The following is a 20,506-nucleotide window of genomic DNA, read 5'->3' on the forward strand; positions in this document are numbered from 1 at the left end:
ATATTATCATCCTACATAGATGAATTGTAATTCAATTGTAAGGACAAATTGAATTGAAATATTAAGTTAAATTAAAACGTAACTTTGAGGGTTTATGGGGGTATACAAATAAAAATAAAAGAAATTTATTTTTAAGAAGCCAGTCAAAATTAAAACTAATACAAATGTCCATTAATTCTATGGATTAAATACATTAAAATGCAATTTTAAGAGTGCTGGGCTGAGCAGTACATTTTTACTTAATCATTTTTAAACTATTAAAATTATTGTAACAAAGATTTTATAAATATAATACAAAATTCATGGAAGGCAATGCTTTCTATGATGTGATAATAATTAGCTTTTCCCGAAGAAAGCTTCATTCAGAATTTTTGCTTAAAAAACACAAGGCCAAGTTCAAGTTGCTGAAATATAGCCAGCTTCCAAAGCTGATAATTAAATGTTTTAGCAGTACTTGTAAGAAAAGTGCATCTTATTGTACAAAAATATTACATTGTTCAATTATGAAAATGTTTAGACCTTTACACAGCTCCGTGCCCAGAAATATTTTTATAACAACATTTGAGCTGGCATATTGCATTGCAAGTTTATACTAACACTAAGTTTTTGTTACCTCATATTTAAATATGAGCCAGCAGTGTGCAGCAGCTGCCAAAAAAGCCAACACAGTTCTAGGCTGCATAAACAGAGGGATAGAATCAAGATCACATGAAGTGTTAATACCACTTTATAATGCCTTGATAAGGCCACACTTGGAATACTGCATCCAGTTTTGGTCGCCACGATGTAAAAAAGATGTGGAGACTCTAGAAAGACGGCAGAGAAGAGCAACAAAGATGATTAGGGGACTGGAGGCTAAAACATATGAAGAACGGTTGCAGGAACTGGGTATGTCTAGTTTAATAAAAAGAAGGACTTGGGGTGACATGATAGCAGTGTTCCAATATCTCAGGGGCTGCCACAAAGAAGAGGGAGTCAAGCTATTCTCCAAAGCACCTGAGGGTAGGACAAGAAGCAATGGGTGGAAACTAATCAAAGAGAGAAGCAACCTAGAACTAAGGAGAAATTTCCTGACAGTTAGAACAACTTGCCTCCAGAAGTGGTGAATGCTCCAACACTGGAAGTTTTTAAGAAGATGTTGGATAATCATTTGTCTGAAGTGGTGTAGAGTTTCTTGCCCAAGCAGGGGGTTGCACTAGAGGACCTCCAAGGTCCCTTCCAACTCTGTTATTCTATTCTATACCTCTTAATTGTATATATCACTGACTGTAACAGCAGTGGATACACAGTGGAACTTCAATAAAAATTAGTCTTGCACTAATTTTGTAACACACATTGTACAGAGCAGAATGGATTCCAATGTTTTGGGAGAGACCATCCATTGGAACTAGGTGGCTAATACATTTAAGCAAATAAGCAACCTTGGTGAATCAAATCCCAGGCTTTTGTCAGCTTGCCATTCCTAGGTCATTCTTTAAAAGAACAGCCTTCTGTTTGAAGGCCTTTCAGAAGCTAATCCTTTCCTTGAAACACCAACTATTTGAACAGCTGTCCAGTTTCCACCCAGGTTAAAGAAAAGACGGACCATAAAGAAGACAGAATTAGCCCAGTTTGGCTGGCTAGAGTTGGCTTGGACTGTAGCCCTTGGAAGTATCAGTTTAATGAACATCTAAATCTTTTTAAAAAAAGGGCATGCAGGTTCTATTGCTGTCCTTGGATGCGCATAACTGGCACTGGCAAAGAGGATGGGCTCTCTCTATTCAGAGATTTATCCAGGTAGTCCTCAACTTGCAACAGTTCATTTAGCAACTGTTCAAAGTTACAACAGAACTGAAAAAAGTGCTGTTATGACTGTTTCTTACAACTTTTGCAGCATCCCCATGATCATGTGATCACCTTTTGTGACTTTCTGACAAGCAAAGTCAACGGGGAAGCCAGATTCACTTAACAACCGGGTTACTCATTTATCAACTGCAGTGATTCACTTAAGAACTGAGGCAGGAAAGGTCATAAAGTGGGGCACTATTCACTTAACAAATGTCTCATTTAACAACAGAACTTTTGGGCTCAATTGTGGTCATAAGTCGAGGACTACTTGTACTTTGGGTTGGCAGGCATATGAGCCTTGAAAAGATCAAAAATCAGCAATGATGATAGGGAACTGCTAGGAGCATCTCTTTGGTGTTATAGTTCCATAAGCAAGACACTGCTACCAAGAAAGCTCTCCCCATCTTAATAGAAGAAATACAGGGAAGCAGAGATAGCTCTATATACCATCAAAAGAATAATGTTGCTTTTCAGTGGATCTGATTGCAAATGGTGACTGATAAGGGTTGGCCCCTGCTTCTCCCATTCCCCTTGGCCCAAACCCAGATTGGCTTGACCTGCTATTTAGCGCAGTAAAGCCTAGAACAGTGTATGACTTTTTGGAGCACCCAATTTTTCAGTAGTTCACTCTGAAGTTTCCTCAGAGCAAGTTAAGAAGATAGTCAGCTTAAGTGAAAAATCATGCATTGTTCACTTCAAAATACTGAGTTAGGACACAAAACTTTAGCTTCAGTGTAGCTGAACTCATAGGAAACAATCCTGCCTTACAAGAGTAGTGCTTCTCGAGTTTAGTGATTTTAAGATGTGGGGGCTTCGATTTCCAGAATTCCCCAGCCAGCTATAGAGGCAAATCTTATTTGTGTTGCTTATCAGAACTAAAACAACTTGTTTCATCCTCAGTCTCTCAAAATAGCTGAATGACAATGCCATTAATAATCCTCATTTTTTTCTTGGTGCAAGAGCAGAATAATTTTGATTAGATTTACCTGGTTCATTTTTTTCCCTTTAAACTCTTCTACCCAGCTCTTCCATGTAAGTTGTTTACTTTGTGATGGCAATGAAAGTCTGCTCTGTGGTTGTGTTAATACATTGACCTGGCACTGGAAAATTTATTGATACTTTTTAAAGGACACATTGAAAAAGGTTGAATCATTACATGGAATTGGCTTAATGAATATTGACTTTTCCATCAGTGAAAGTAAGAAATAGCACAAGCTGGCTTTTGGCTTATTTTGCTTTTTATAGAAACTTTTCCATTAACCCAATTTCTGGCTGCTCAGAAACTGAAAAAAATTATTGTTTCAGACTAGTAACTGACCAGCAGCATTTGGACAGACCTTACTTCAACCAGCAAGCTACATTAGCCAGAATGATAATTTTCATTTTAAATGCTTTTCTTCCACTTACTTTACTGGGTAAATAGCAATTAGATCCAGGGTTCCAATGGATCCATAATGTATCTGAGCTCCATCTAATCTTCCTGCTCCTTCCCCTCCAAATCAAGTCTGGTTTATCCAGTCATTGGTTTTCAAATTTGAAACCACACACCCAGTGATTTATAGAAAATGAAGTTTCCTCATCAGCCCTCTATGTGCTATTCCAAATCAGCTCACAGCTTGCTTATCCTTGTGATATTCTTCATTTTAAGGACTGAACCGGTCACATTCTGGATCTAATCTGTCTTCTCTGAAACCAGAACCAGACAATGTGATGGCTTGGGGGAGGGTCTGTTTTTCTTTTGGCTTTGATCTTGCTTCCCCCTGCCTCCCAGCTCTGGGATACAAGCAGATTCTTCCTTAATATCTGTTGCAATCTAAGTACGCTAGAAAAGGAGTAGAGGCAACCTGATTGAACTTCAGGCTTGTAGTCAGGAGGTTAGATGAGCCTGTCACTGTGAGTTTGTCTTTTTTAAGATGAGAGTTGGGTTTGTTCTCAGCTGCCATTACTTTTTGTATTTTCTTATCGTGTATGTTTGGTTAGGATTTTATACTAAGCGTGCTGCCCAGAGTCACAATTGCGAGAACACCAGAAACTCCCAAGTGGCAGACTTGCTTGAATTCTGTTTTTGAACTTTTCTATTGGCCACCCAGAGAAAGGATTATTGGATCATAGTCTTTCTTGCCCAATCTTAGTTTTTCAAGTCAGCTAGAAGTTAGCTTCAAAATAGTTCATGAGATAAAATGGCTTATGAGGGATACCAGTGTCTCATCCCCAGAATGAGTTTCCAATGCTATAGAAGGTGAACCCTGCATTAAAATTCCTGTGAGTGCCATGTTAAAAAAAATTTTTAGAAGACCAAATGATAGTCCAATCTTTCATAGTGTTTACTGAATTCCTGAATGCAGTCATGAAGTATTTAAAAATTTCAATTTTATTTTATAAATATTCTTTCAAGTGTTTTCTGTTTTAGTTTTTAAAGTTTAATATTAATGTTTACTTTTTATTAATTTTAATATTCTAAATCCATTTTTGTTTTGCATTGCTGGCAAGAGCTCACTGGTTTCTCCTTTGTTGGTACTATTCAAGCGAAGTGGTCCTCTATCAAGGATGCTGTTGTAGAATTCCTGCTTTGAGCAGGGAATTGGGCTAGATCAGGGGTGTCAAACTGGCAACCCGGGTCAGATGCATCATGCGGAGGCCAAGCCCGTCCCAGCTCTGTGAAGGGGAAAAACCTCGCAAAACGTCACGTGACGGCAATGTGACGCCGCGAGTTTGACATCCGTCTGCTAGATGGTCCAAACAAATACCTTCCATATATTCTGTTATGCAACATTGTGTAGTTGTGTGAATCATTTAAAAATCTTGTAGAATCTCCTAGAGCACCTCTGTATTTTAAATCTCAGCACTTCTTTCTGATCACAATGTTTTCTTTACAGTAACAAAGGGATGGAGCATCTTCTTAGTATGAAGTGCAAGAATGTAGTACCAGTCTACGATTTGTTGCTGGAGATGCTCAATGCTCACACTGTCCGTAGCCACAAGAAAACACCCGTCTCCAATCTTGAGAATAGCCCATTGGAACCAGCAGAGACAACAGATGAAGTCCAGCAGTGATTTCACAGAAGTCCAAATCCAGGAAAAACCCAAAGAAAAAGAAAAAAGAATGAAAGAAATATCCAGATCAAAACTTTGGATATTTGCTGTTAAGAAAACTACGGCATCATTACAATTTTTACTGGACCATTTGTTAATCTTTTTCAGACTGAATGTTGTCTGTCAACTTAGACAGTTTTAGAAAAGCCCCATGTGGTTGGAACTGAACAACCAGCTGATGATTTGTGGTTTTATCAAACGTTGCATTTCTGGAGTGCCTTCTACCGTAGAGGAGACTATTTAACTGCCAAAACAGCCTTAAGCTTCATGGTATCCTAGGTAGATGCCAATATAAGCTTCTTTTCTTTTCTTTTTTTAAAGGAGAGCTGGACAACTCAAAAACCTAAAATCTCACAATGAATATCTGTCAGGGCAGAAAGAGAGGCAACTTCTGATAAGAAACTGAATAGCTTGACATGACGCTGTTCATCAATGCATCAAGCTGCACATTACAGCAAACAGGAAAAACTGCTTGCATTAAAAATGCATGTTGTTCAGCTTATTAATTGCAACGGACATTTAATATGGTTTTCCATTGTGCAAATGTACTTTAGATAAGTTAGTAAAGGGGAATGATGAGCAGGTCTTCATATTTAATTGCAAAGCCTGGGTTTGGAGAGCTCATTTCTAGATTCATTCGGATAAAATGAACTGGCAGCATTTTAAAGCCCCCGTTTGTCTTGACTGCTATCTAAGCATTTACCATGCATTTGAGTTCTATGTTCGAGTACCTGTGGCTTTATTTCCACTTAGAAACTTGTACAATATTCTGCTATTGTTGTGAAGGAATTATTGCAATGAATATTCAGCATTTGTGAATAGTGATGTAATATTTGAAGTACTGAAGATCAAAAATAATTATGGTTATTTTATATGAGATTGAGGTGTTTACAGACAAACCTGGAAGTACAAAATAGGAAATGGAGGACCAAATAGAATGTGTCTGATCAACCACCTTATGCATGTCCATGTGCCAACCCATGAGCCCAGTCAATCACATTCATGTATCCCTACCAGCTTCTCATTGTAGGAGGCAGCTCTACACAAATATATAAAACATAGTTGGAACTGTGGCATCATTAAGGACAGTTAAGGAATTGTATATGCATTATTGTTCCATATGAATATTTAAATGCATACATTATTCTAAAGCTTGTAAAATGATCAGCTTCATATGTGAGTTTTATATGCAAGCACCTGGGATGAAGAAGTTAGCCTAGGACTGTGATGGTGAACCTATGGCACACATTCTGGAAATGGCACGCAGAGCCATCTCTCTGGGCATGCGAGCCGTCGCCTGTTGCTTTTCCGGGTTCCGGTGCGCTGTCCACCTGGTCTTCACGCATGCGGGAGCACCGGAAACTGGAAGAGCAGCCGCACATGTGCACCGAGAAAATGATCTTCTGATTTCTGGCGCGCACATGCCACCAGCCAGCTGGTCTTCATGTGCGTAGGCGCACGGGAAACCGGAAGACCAGGTGTGCACCGGAAACCAGACAATCATCTTTCTGGCACACGCACCAGGCATTCTGGTTTCCGGCATGCGTGTGCGCGTGCGCTCCCATTTCGGCATTCAGTGCTGAAAAGGTTTGCCAGCACTGGCCTAGGAAATGCCCTTAAGAATGCAAGGTTTAGTATCCCTGAAGCATCCCTGAACCATCCCTGGAAACTGTGAAGTGTGCCTGACTACACTGCTCTTCATGTTGGGTTCTCTTTAAGAAGTGTCCAGAAACTTCAACTGATACAAAACAGGGCAACCAAGAACAGTAACAGCTACAGTAAGCCACAATAACATAAAATAGTGAAACACACCTTCTACCTTTAGATAGCTATATTGATTTAAGGCAACTATTTACATCATGACATCATTACATGCATTATCTCCCTTGACCTCTCATTGATAGACTTCATAACTAGGTTAGGCACGATATTGACACCCCTGCTTGTTGTCAGTTCTATTTGGGGTACAATTAATTGTTTTTTTATTTTTAAAGTCCTAAATTTCTTTGAATATAAGATCACGCATCTCAGTTTCATCCTGTCCGGTCGTGAAAATCTATGCATTCATTCTTTCTACATATAACATATTCTAAGGCAGTTTGTAAAATATAGGCAACATTAAAACATCCACATTATATTTTATTTGTAAACAACCATAAGTACTGAGAATAATTAAAAAACAACCACTAATGAATTATTTAAATTAATTATACTCAGTCATGTTAAAGTTCTTAAAGATGCCCCTCCATTCCAAGGTTTGTGTGTTGGATACGTGAGAAAAGTCTTCCTTGCTGTTTCTCTCAACCTTTGGAATGCCGTCTCATGTTTGACTTCTTCCTCCTTCAGCTTTTAGGACAGGAATCCAGACTTTCTCTGTAATCAGACCTGTTCTGTCTGAAACAGTCAATAATTAGTTCAAATGATTTAAACCAGGGGTCTCCAACCTTGGCAACTTTAGGAGTGGACTTCAACTCCCAGAATTTAAATCCCATTTTAACTGTTTATGTTACTTTTTAATTGTTAACTTGAGAAACCTCAGGCTTCAGAGGGGGGAAAATTAACAACTACTCGTTAATAGGAAACTCATGGAAAAGCTGCCTGATTTCAATTGAACAACACTGATTAGAAATTTTCTTTTTTCTTTTCTTTTGGGGGGAATATCCATTGATAGGGCATTTCCCCCATTAACTCTTCATTCCCAACAGGAATCTGTGTGGCCACAGCTGCCAGGAACCCCTGGGATTTGGTAAAGGTTCTGCAGATAATCCATGTGTCGGGCATGATATACAAGTAATTAACAAAAATCATGTAAGACTGTCAAATCTTGAGTTTTAAGCAAATAAATATTTAAAATGGAATAATAAGAATTAATTGGGAGGGGGGATCTTAGGGACACCTGAGAAGATTGTGGGTGCTGCTTGAAGCTGCCATGTGAGCTTTTTCAATGGTCCTTTAACAGCTTTTGATTTCAATGTAGCATTTTATTTATTTATTATGGGGAGTTGTTTGTGAGTCAGTGTTGACTTCTGGTGACTGCCAGGACATGCCTCTGCAGGTTTTTTGCAAAGTTTTTTTTAGAAGTGGTTTACTGCTTCATCCTATGGCTGAGTGAGACTGGTCACCTGGCTTTGTGCCTAAGACAAGACTACAACTCACAATCTCCTAGTTTTTAGCCTGGTGACTTAACCACTGCATCTGGTTCTCGTTGATCATGCTAGTGATTAGCATGAAAAATAAAAGCTAAGAACAGCCAATCTATGGAAACATCAAATTCAGTTCTAGGCATATAAAATAATTTAGATATGCTCAGCTGCCTGGTGGGATTTGACACATCAACGGGCTTTTGCACTTTTATTTTGAGCAAGTACTTTCGCTCTGCTCTTTTCTGTATGGAACAAAGCATAGAGTTGAAGTCTAGAGCAGGACAATGGAAGTTCTCAGGATTCCAGTGGTCAATCATTTCCGATTTGGTTCCAAGCATTTCTCCCACCTCTTCAGCTGGCACAGAAGGGAAGTTGGGACTAAAATAGGAAGTAGGGTTGTTTTTTGTTTTTGTTTTTTGCTCTAGAGAAGTGTTTCTCAACCTTGGCAACTTTATGACGTATGGAGCTCAACTCCCAGAGTAGCCCCCATGCTGTCTAGAGCAGAGGTCTTCAAACGTGGCAGCTTTAAAGACTTGTGGACTTCAACTCCCAGAATTCTCCAGCCAGCCAGCTGGCTGGAGAATTCTGGGAGTTGAAGTCCACAAGTCTTAAAGCTGCCATGTTTGAAGACCTCTGCTCTAGAGAATTCTTGGAGTAGAAATCCACACATCTTAAAGCTGCCAAATTTTAGAAACACTGCTCTAGAAAACCCAAGGTAGGGAAAAGGTGCTTGGCTGAAACTTTTCTGTGTGCTTATGAAAACAATGACAAAATTCAGTGTTTGGGGTTTATAGAATGCAGCAGAAAGTTCAACATTATAGTTTCCCCAATGTCTGATAAATTCATTTTTTTTTCTGAACTAGACTCCATGCATCTTTCATTATAGCACCCAGCTGCACATGTGATAACATCAGCTACATATAGGAATGGCAGAATTTAAGAACAGAGTTTTGGGTTGTTTTGCTGGCTTTCGAGTAAGGGTGAGCTTGGCCCTTCAGTTTGATTCCCCAGTGGCTAAGGTAGTTCAGTGGCTAAGACACTGAGCTTGTCGATCAGAAAGGTTGGCAGTTTGGCGGTTCGAATCCCTAATATAGGTCTCCTGCGTGAGCATGGGGTTGGACTAGATGACCTCCAAGGTCTCTCCCGACTCTGTTACTGTTACCGTTTTTATCTTGAGGAAAGAAAACATAAAAACCAAATAGAGTAAAAGAAGGATAGGAGAGCCCACAATCACTCTTGCCAAATAGAGTTCTTTGTCCATTGAGGTTGATCCCATAACAAATCTGTCCATCTGCAAAGGGGGCATCAGACTCCTTTGAAGTTTCTGCAACAGTGAAATATAGCTACATTTCTGGATTATTTCAGCTAAGCCTCTTTTGTCTCTGCACAAAGTACTTTCCTGGATTTTTTTTGCTAGATGTTTTCATCATCCTAAAGAAACATTTCTTTGTTTCCTTATTAAAGGAACACCTTTCATTTTCACCTGAAAAGCTTTAGCTTTGCACCTTTCTTTCATGAAAAGGAGCTGTTCTATATCTTCAATTGTGTCATTCTTACAGATCTTCACTTAGACCAGGGCTGTCAAACTCCCGGCCTGCAGGCCAGATACATCATGCACTGGCCACACCCATGCCCGGTTTAGCAAAGGGGGGGGGGAAAGTCCCAATACGTCACGTGATGCCGCCATGAAGACATGAGTTTGACACCCCTGACTGAGACTAAATAGATGGCTTAATTTAGAAATACTGTTTGTGAGCAATTCAAAACTTTTGAAGATGTTGAAGTCAGAATTATTTTTAGAATGTTGTTACGCAGCTAACAGTTCAAAGCAACATCACAAAAAGAATATGTACTTTTGGAAAATTATAGCCAAAAATGCATATACTTAAATTCTCAAAATGCTTTTTTTTTGTAGGGGGAACTTGTTTTCAAAAAGTATGGATGCTAGGCAAATGTGTATAAATATGTGTTCCTTAAAGAAAAAAGTATCCTCAAATATTTGTACAAATAATGTGTAACTCTTCTACTTAATTAAGAATGGAACAAAAGAAAACTTGCAACCAGAAAACAGAATAATTATGTGAGGGAGAATTTGATTGATATTTTTTTTAGCTTTAACATGTTACACACAGTTAAGTAAAATGGAGAGGAACTATTAAGGAAATGGGATTCCCCGTGTTCCCTTGGTCTTTGTAATTTCCCCCCTCATTTTCCCCATCACTTCATTTATTCATTACACTTCACCATATAGTGTCTTTCTCTTCATTTTGCTTTGTTTATCTTATAGGAACAATTATATAGACACCAAATGTTTTATTTGACACCATTAAGCAATTATGAGATTTGTTCTTAGAGAGTACTGTGCTTGGTTATTACTGATGTATCTAGTGTTTGATCTGTGGTAGCACATTTACACATTGCCATTTGTTTTTACAGTCACCCATTGACCAATTTCTTGTGTGTAGATGTATCTGTGAAGGTATTGTAAAGAAATACTTCTGAAATTTATCTCAGGAACGTTTGGAGGACATGTAAGTTTATCGCATCAATATGTTAAAATATGTTCTTTTTTAATGTAATGGCAAAATATGATAATATTTTTAAAAATCATCTGTTAAACATGAAGTACGATTGAAGGAATTTAACAGAGAAATGCAAAAAAGGCAGCCAGGCATTTTTTTAGCCCAACTGTCCATAAGCTGACTGAGCCTTTGAAAACTATAGAATAAAGGGGACAAAACATCTATGGAGCTTCTCAATCATGGTTGTCCCAAAGGGGCTTTTTTCCAAAAGGCAACTGGACTTTCTTGGTTTTTTCTCTGAAAACATTTCACTTTCTATCCAAGAAGATTTTTCTGTTTCAGGGACAATAGGACAAGATAGAATAGATGTTGTGAAGGCTTTGCATAAAATGTAATTCTTCAACAACTCAAAAATAGTAGAGTGTTCAAATTCTTGAGAAGCTTAACTTTTATTCCTATATCAAGGAATGCTCTGCTTGAAAATTTGTGGGCAATCTTTATTAAAATCTCAGAAAATTTAAGATAGTTAAATAAGATTTGCAGCATTTATGATGATGCAATAAATTGTACAGGCTGAGAGCTTTATTGAGTATTGTCCATAGTCACAATGCCAGATTTCTTTTAACACTACGTATGTTAACTTTGGGAAATGTATGTTCCAAGGTTTTAATCCATTTAGTACAATAATTTCCATTTAGTACTATTCTTGGGGGTCTCAGAAGACAGAAGAACTGCCTGGAGATGCATGGACCAAACGAAAGTTTTCTGCATGCCAGGTACATGTCTTATTAAAGAGTTAATGTTGCCTTTAAGGCCATATGCAGATACAGAATGCTCCCAATGCATTAATGTCACAACTCTCAGATTCAAATTTGGCATGGTCATTTTATATCATTGTAGACCTTCATGTATTTTTTCTCTACCAACATCATCTCCATTTTTCTGTTTTTTAAAAATATTTTAATTGGCCATCCAATCCTTTTTGACTACAGTGATCCCATAGATATTCTCCAAGATTTACAATGTAATATTTTATTGGCTTGAATGGGATATAGAGAATATTAGTTCATTGTTTGCGGAGATTGATTTCAGCATGCAATTCCTGTGAGCGCATATGAAAGCATTTGATGTATCTTATGTGCATTTCTTTTATTGATATTTGCATAAGAAATCTGCAACAGGCAACTTGAGTGTGATTATTATCACTGAACAAACCCCAGTGATTTCTAATATGGAAGCACAATGACAATGAACTGCCTATTACATTATTATAACTCTATAAATAAAAGAGGCCAGCTTTTCTGAAATTATTGGCCTTCCAAACAAATTCAGAGACAATTATTTTCTCTTAAACCTTAATCCCTTATGTATTCCCCTTTAAATCAACAGGACAAATTTGAAATAAACCTAACTGAAGAAAGGTAGATGGAAAGAGTAAAGGTATTCTTCAAAAAAGTGACAGAAATGCATTCTCAAAATATACTTTATTTCTTTGGGCACGTGCAAACATTGTTTAACCTTGTGCAGCTTTGAAATAATTTTTTAAAAACCCTCATGGTTGTACCTGTGCAAAAAATATTCTGTCACTCTATTAAATTATGTTTTCTGACCTATTGGGCTGACTTGAAAGGATCCACAGGCAGATTAGGGGACTGGAAAGATCAACTGGATGACTTAACCCTAATCCTAACCCAGTCAATGCATTGACACTCTTAACTAACAAAGGCTCTTCAGATAATGCCTTTTTGCACAAGAATAACAGACACCAAAGTTCGAAATTGCATACATTTTGAATAATGGTTGAAAAAATGGCATTGGGAACCAGAAATAAGGTCCAATCTGGAGCCTCTGCTTGATCTAGTGGTTGATCAAAATACAAGACAATTTCCCTTTATTTTAGGATTGAAAACCTATCTTTCATGATGAGCAGTTGGCTATTTCCACACCTTGCTGCTTTGGCAGGTATTGTGGATCTGCATTGTTTCACTGCTTTTTTCCCACTGCAATGCTTATCACAATTATTTAGAAAATAAGATAAATGAACGAATGAGCCTTGTTTGCACAAAACGGAGTTTAAAGATATCTGCATTCTGTAGCTCCTGCCACATGCCTGCCTAGCATTCCTTGCCTCTGGTGTTTTGTAAACCATAAAATAAATATGAATGTGTACTTTCAATGTTAGCGGCTTGAAAACTGAAATGTTTTTGGAATTATTTTTGGTGCCTTTCCAAGTATTTTGTGAACATAAGCCAAATTTGGGGTAAGGTGTGAAATCTGACACTTTTTCAGCTGCTTTCTACAAATGTAGAGCTTGTCCCTCCCTCCCCCCCCAAGTAATGTGTTTGTAGGATGTAAGTGATAAATAAAAAACAATATTCTATAGGGTCCTGGTCTTTTTCATTCTTCTTAGTTTATTGTTTAGACTCATTATTTCACTGTGTTATGATGGTTGACCTTTAATTTCTGCCATTCTGATGAGAAAAATATTTCAGAGGAGGAAATCTCAACTAAAAAAAAAAAGGCCTCAGCGCAGATAGGAATTCAATAGGCAGCTTTACATCTGGGTGAGTCACTCCTTTTCTGTTACTCTTGGTGATCGCAGATCTGTTACTAAAGTTGCATTGCATAAGTTTTTATTTTTTAAAAAACAACAAGTAAACTTATTGTATGTAAAGTGCATCTCAAAGCTCCTCATTCCTCCCAGTTACAAAAGAGTTAGGCCAAATGCCATCCTAAGCTACTCTAGTGATATCACGGTATCAGAACCATCTGGCCTTTGGAGGTGAAAACAATAGTAATAAAAATAAGTGCTGTCCCCATTGTCACAAATGCGCTTACTGATGCCTTAAACCTGTGTTTCTTAAGCCAGAGTCGGCTGGGGGATTCTGGGAGTTGAAATCCACACCTCTTAAAATTGCTGAACTTGAGAAACAATGGCTTAAACGAAGTATTATTCCTGCCAAACTCACCTGCTTGCATATGTAATATCTGAAAAGATTTTTAAGGTTTGATGCTGTAATTTTTACAGCACGATGCCATACAGGAGATAGAAGTATTGAACAAACACCTGCAGTTTAACAGTTATAGCTCAAGCACTCAATATGACGTCTGTGCTAAGGATCTGCTCTCTCCTGATGTTGTTTAGAATTGGCTCCTTCCAGGTACATTTTGGTAGAATACTTAGATTGTTTCCATCTGTTAAAAGGCCATTGTGGATCAACTTATGTGTTTATCCCACTGAGGATGGAACATTTATATGGCAATCCTCTTCCATAATTTCTAGCATAAAGGGTGAAATTAGTTCTTCAGACAAGTGGTTAATGACTGTTTCAAGTGGCCTTTTTTCTTCTGGTTTGAGAGTTAATCATTAAATAAATGTGGCATTATGTTAAAATAATTCTCCAAAACAGCCGTTGAATATAGGATTGAGAGGTAATTGAAGTACAAGTGATAGTGATGGTAAACTTTCACATAGTTGTTCTGCCATTTTGGAGTTAGGCAATAGAATAAAGTTGTGAACTAATTCATCAATATTAAATACCAGGCATACATCACACAGGCAATGGCCAGATTGAATCTTTTCCTTCCTTTCAGGGAGATGAGGCCTCTTTCAATGTCGAGGATGCTAGGTACGTCATAAACTGTGTGATAGTTGAAAAATAGGATCTTATTCAGCAGAACTAAGGTCCTCAAGGGGCTACTTCATGGTCTGGATGTCCTTCATCTACTAATCAGACAATGGGGTTTAGATCAGCAAGTCAGCTAGGTACATGTCAATACCCATGAAGTAGGTTCAAGAATTCATGAATACCCTGGGATTTGATGAAGGTCTGAATGGATGGGACTTGAATTAATAGTAAGCACTGTGGTATTTGAATTTCAGGGACCTCTTGTTAGAAACAGACACTGAGAGGTTTGGTCTAAGTCAGAGGTGTGGAACTCTGGCCCTTTTATGACTTGTAGGCTGGCCCAGGAATTCTGGGAGTTGAAGTCCACAAGTATAAAAGGGCCAGAGTTCCCCATCCCTAATCTAAGTAGACAGCAGCTTCATTTGGAATGCCAGAACTTTCCCTACTAGTTTCTAGGAAGCGGCATGCTGGAGGGAAATTTCCTAGTGGAGCCAGCTGATCTTGGAGGGTATTGTTATCTCAGTAAATGAGGGTGGGAGGTAGGGACACCTGACCCTGCAGGATTCTGAAATATCTCCTGAACCAACTAGCTCTCTAGATGACTGGCAGTGGGCCCTTAGATAGTGGAGAGATTTCTACAAGTCACAGCGAGTTGGCATGGTACTGGCTACAATTCACAGTGAGTTGGTGTGGTACTGGTTCTCCTGGAGAAAACCTGGTGATAAGATAAAAGATTGTGTTGGCACACTACGGAAAGCCAGATCCCAGTCATCATTGAGGTCTCATGAATCCTTGGATGGAGAATTGCTAACACACTGGCTAATCATGTTGGGCTTCTGAGCAGCACAAAAGAAAAACGAAAAAACAGAGGGAAAAAGGTGGTAAACTATCTTGATTTAGGGCAGGGGGCAGCAACCTTAAACACTCAAAGAGCCACAAAGGTCCTAACTGGAAGTTCAATTCTGGAGCTGACTGGAAGTCCTGTTCCCCCACCATAGAGTCTCCTCCTAGTGTGGCGTCCTTTTTCCTCTACCTGTCCTAACCAAAACCCCTATCAATTGTGGAGCCGACCAGTGACAGGGAGCCACAATCGAGGGATGAAAGAACCACATGCGGCTCAAGAGCTGCAGGTTGCTGACCCCTGATTTAGGGAATCCTCATTAGAACCAAGAAGGAAGAAGCACCATTAGAATAGTCTAGCCTTAGCTGTAGAAAAATAAGATAAATAAGCTTTAACCATGAACATAGGTTGCTAATTATGTCTTGGAACCCGCAGCTTTAGGATAATTGAAGGAAGGAAAGGATTGTCACTGTCATTCACTTGAGCTGAAATGCTCTGAAATGCAGCTGAAACAGGCACTTTTTTCTGTGGTTCCCCCTCTCCATCAAATTTTAGCTTGTAAAATTTTCAAGATTTGTTAGACCCTCTAAAAAACTTCACATACATTAATTGTGCATTAGCTGGGGATGGGGAGAGAGATCTGGGTTGGTACTTGGCCATCTGCTGGACTTTTAGACTTTGCTCCTTAATTGAACACCTAATTTTCTCTTTTAATATATCACCCTAATCTCTCTCTCTCTCTCTCTCTCTCTCTCACACACACACACACACACTGAGCATGTTTATAAACAATTCTGGCATTGCTGCATAAATACTGTATGGATAACAGTTTTCTTGTATTTCCTGCACAAAGGTGAAAGAATAAATGAAGCAAATGGCTTCTGCAACTGAGTTGAATTTTGCACTATTTTGCTAGTTTGTTTGCAGTTTTTTTGAAACCAACCAGGTTCATAGCATTTCACATGGTAGTGAAAAACTTGATTGGGCAAATATCCAACTAAGGAAGCATAAATCCACTGAGGGAGTCAAGGCACTGGCAGTAAAAGGAATATACCTATAGGAAAATACCTATTTATTTTCTTTCTTAAGAGAGTCTAGTGTGGCGGTTAAAGCACCAGGCTAGAAATCAGGAGACTGAGTTTTAGTCCCACCTTGGGCACAAAACCAACTGGCTGATCTTGGGCCAGTCACTCTCTCTCAGCCCTAGCAAGGAGACAATGGCAAAATCAAACGGCACTTCCAAAAATACTCTTGCCAAGAAAACTGCAGACTCATCCAGGCAGTCAGCAGGAATAAAACACTGACTCTCTACCCGCCACCCCAATCTATCTGATTATCCATTATTTTATTGTAGTTATAGGCAGTCATGTCTACGGAAAGGAACTGACTTTTTCCTCTGTAGAAAAAAACCAAACAAACTAGAGCTGAATCTTACAGAACTTTGTGAAGAGGACTGTCTGTATGTTTCCTTCATTCAACCTTGCAGAACCTGGGGAATTTTGGGTGGGGGTATAACAAAAGTCAAGATGACAGAAGTGACCACATGTTCAAAGTCCTGGGTCACTGGCAAGTAAAACACAGGTTTTGATCATGTAGTTGCGCCCACCTTGCTGTCTTTTTAGAACCAGCCTATAGACACACCTGATATCACTTTTATAAGATGAGAAGATTCTGATTAACTCTGATTCCCCAGCCAGCTATGTAGTCATTTGTCACACCAACTTAACAAGCTTATTGTTCAGAATGCAGGTATTTTATCAAATGTCAAACTGAAATCTACAGCTACCCCACAATTTATTAAGGAAGTTATCTGATCAAATAATAAGATAAGATTGCTCTGGCAAAACATGTTCTTGAAAAATCTCTGCTGACATCCGGTAATTGCCGCATTATTTTCAAGGTAGTTACAGATTGATCTCTTTATGACCTACTCTAGGATCATGCGGATTAGCGGCTGACTTTTATAAATTAATACTTTTTGTTGTTGTACATTATCTTATATTGTGTCCATATGAGTGGGAGAAAAACAGCCACATAAGACAGGAAAGAGACAATTTATCTAAATGTCCCTTCAAATTATTATGTTTATTACTTCTTTGGAAGGGGAAGGATATCTTTTAATGGGATAGTGCTTAATCAAACATTAATTTTTGGTAGGCTGCTTACTATATCTAAGATACAGGTAGGGAACTATGGCCCTTTTACGATCTGTGAACGATCACATGCTGGCTCAGGAATTCTGGGAGTTGAAGTTCACAGATCATAAAAGGGCCATAGTTCCCCACCCACTGATCTAAGACAAACTGCAATCATAGTCTGCTTTCTTTGGCTATTACTTTTTAGACTCCCCTCCAGGGGTGAAATCCAGCAGGTTCTAACAGGTTCTGAAGAACCGGTAGCGGAAACTTTGAGTAGTTTGAAGAACCAGCAAATACCACCTCTGGCTGGCCTCAGAATGGGGTGGGAATGGAGATATTGCAATATCCTTCCCCCAGGAGAGGAGGGAATGGAGTTTTTGCAGTATTCTTCCCTGCCATACCCACCAAGCCACACCCACAGAACCAGTAGGGGAAAATTTTGGCTTTCACCCCTGCTCTCCTCCCCTAAATTGGGGCAAGATGTTTAAAAAAAATTTTTTTGTTAAAGATAAGAAAACTCCCATGAGGGACTTCCTGATGCAAAAATCTTAACCTCTGTAACTACCGATCAGCATAGGTAACGCTTAGAAACGTTGACAGGCATGGCCAAATATCATCTGGTGGGCTACAGACTCGTCACCTGTGCAAGTTTTTTATATATATATCTGAGATCTGTTATTGGTTTTGTGTAGAAGAAAGAAATATATATAAGACTATAAACATGTCAGGTTGTCTCTGGATTCAATTGTTATGGGAATGTGAGGTCAGAACTTAATTATAGTAAGACAATACGAGGTCACGCTTTATAGTATTGAGATAGGAACAGTTACATCTAATTCAGGAAATGACAGACACAGCATTTGCTATAATCTGTCTCTGAAAACTTGATTTTATAAAGTATTGAGACAAAGGCAGAATTACTGCAAACATTAGCAGAATTTTAATAAGGAAAACATGATTGAATTGTACACAGAAGTAGTGTAATTTGGATTTAAATAAAAGCATTATTTTAACCATCAGATGAAATCCACTTCATTTTAAATATGATGACTCTTACTGATAAGGCAGCATCCTGCTTGAAAGTTAGGAAGGCATCTAACCCAGCATTCTATTTTCAAAAAAGACTGAGCCGAGATTTGCAGAAAGCCCTGAAGCGGTGACAAGAAAACAATGGCCCTCTCTTGATACCTCCTCAATTCAAAAATCCCTTTGGTACTCATTGATATGGAGCATTTGACAAATAGAGATGTTGCATATCAGTTAAAGCTAAAATGAGTTGTCTATGTAAGGAAGGCATTGTAGATTTCCATAAAACAAGCCTCTCCTTTCTCCATTTAGTCCTCCCTCCTCCTCTCTCATTCAAGATCCAGCATGTATCTTATTTTTATTTATGTTAATTCCATGTAATTTCCCCATAGGAGACATTAGAGAAGGAGAGTTGTGTTAATCTATGGTAGTCAAAAAATCAGAAGCTTGTTCACACGTTTTGGGGTTAACATAAATAAGCTTCCATGAGCTTATTTTGTAAGTCAGAAAAAGTGCTACTAGACTCCCACTGATTTGGATCTGCAATTTCCTGTAATTCATTGTCAGAATTGTCCAGGAATGTCATATGCTAATTCTTAGAATCAAGTGAGAAAGAAGATAAAGGCCCCATATTCTCTGTGCACATATACAGTATACTGCTGTCTTGGCCACAGGAATGATTTTGCCCTTGCATAAATCATTTCTGACTTACTGTACATTATTCAAAGAAAATGAAACATAAATGGGTTTGATTAAAAAGCCGCATGTCTACAAAATCCATTTGTTTCTGTGTGAGATAATCAACACTAATTTTTTTCTTAAAAAAAAAACACTATAAACAATAAAGGCTACCTACATGTAGCATTTTCATTTCTTTTTATAAAAACAGTACAAAAGGAGACATCAGACAAAGTAGACAAATCTAAGTACTATAAAAATCTATCTTGGAAATATACATATTCTTGAACTGAATAGGTAAGATTCCTAAAATTCTAAAGTATAACAAATATTTTAAAAATTGAAGTTATCTTTCCACTAAAATAGCAAAATACAGAAAGAGATCTCCCTGCATGCAAAGTACCACCTGACTTTTCTTTTTTACATTAAAAATGATGGGTTCACTCCACCAGGAAGTTCTCTGCAAGACTCACCAAAACAAAGAGAAAAGACAGAATAGTGCAGCCATGCTGTTGTGCAACTCTAGCTCCTACCTGTTACTATTAGCCTTATGCAGTCGATCTTTCTAGGGGATTATGCATTTATCTTTGATTTGGGAAATTATTTTAGTGCTAACAAGACACAGTTTTGTAAATTCTGTGTTCACCGGTTCTTTCTGGCATGAAGATCACTGATTGATCACACACTGTGCAAAAAGTATAAAGTACATTGCTTATAGTTTGAAAATATATAGAAACAGCTTTCCTGTACAAAGCTCTAAGTAATTAACAGCTCTTACCTACCCAATCCAAGTACTGAAATTGCTAACAGATCTTTATCTCGGTGATAAGAAGCAATAGCATGTTCTCAGAAGATGAGCTGAAGTCTCCTAGTTTGGTTCCTGTTGAATGCTCCACATAATATTGTCAGTGTTACTCATCGGTGCCTCTTAAGCCCTGGTTGAACTTACCAAGAAACTGAAATTCTGGACAAACTCTAGCAGCATAAAAAGAAGACTCCATAGAAAATATTAATTAAAAAATTGAATGTCTTTAAGTTGGTGGAGGTCCATTAATATATCGTAGCATTGGGTAGAAAGAACGAGCAAAGTTGTTGGTTTGAGTACAGCTGTAGTCTTCTTCTGAGACAGGGATCAAGGAGGCCAAAAACAACAAGAGAAGGAGGAACAATTGCAAAGGTAATGCTGCTCGTAGGACACGACAGAAGAAAGCATACTTCTTGGGTGCAAATGAATCGGTCTCTTCCTTCTCCTCCATCCTGCAAACAGAGGACAACTTATAAACAGGGCAAGTCACTTGGATACAAACAGAGAGCAAACCTCTCTCCCTTCTGGCACTGATGATGTTACCTAGTTGGTAATGTCTGCAAGAAAACAATCAAGTTCAGAGACCACCAAGGACACCACAATTTACAAACTCTCTTGTATCAAAAGAGGTTATGATTTCATTCTAGCCCTATATAGCCTGTCTGACTGGCACCACCTCTTCAAGCCTTGGCATACCAAATGTCATGGCCAAAAACCAATTTCTGGATTGAATTCTCGCAAAAATATTGTTAAGAATTGCTTCAGAATGAAATACTTTTGTGATTTGAACTATTAACACTTATA

At 38.3% G+C, this 20,506-nt stretch overlaps 2 protein-coding genes across 2 annotated transcripts in view; one reads left to right on the top strand and one right to left on the bottom strand.

Annotated features, from left to right (window-relative positions):
* ESR2 (estrogen receptor 2) overlaps positions 1-4,978 on the top strand; it is a 45,409-nt gene extending 40,431 nt beyond the window's left edge. Inside the window, exon 8 of the mRNA XM_070931604.1 lies at positions 4,704-4,978. Within this exon, the coding sequence (XP_070787705.1) occupies positions 4,704-4,881 (178 nt within the window). The 3' untranslated portion in view covers positions 4,882-4,978. The remainder of the gene's footprint in view (positions 1-4,703) is intronic.
* A 14,142-nt stretch (positions 4,979-19,120) lies between these two features.
* Positions 19,121-20,506, bottom strand: part of SYNE2 (spectrin repeat containing nuclear envelope protein 2) — a 206,446-nt gene continuing 205,060 nt past the window's right edge. The window contains exon 114 of the mRNA XM_070942446.1: positions 19,121-20,154. Within this exon, the coding sequence (XP_070798547.1) occupies positions 19,929-20,154 (226 nt within the window). The 3' untranslated portion in view covers positions 19,121-19,928. The remainder of the gene's footprint in view (positions 20,155-20,506) is intronic.

This window comes from Pituophis catenifer, unplaced genomic scaffold (genome assembly GCF_029215685.1).
Source record: "Pituophis catenifer annectens isolate HBS135680 unplaced genomic scaffold, rPitCat1.0.hap2 SCAF_1, whole genome shotgun sequence".
Taxonomy (NCBI): Eukaryota; Metazoa; Chordata; class Lepidosauria; order Squamata; family Colubridae; genus Pituophis; species Pituophis catenifer.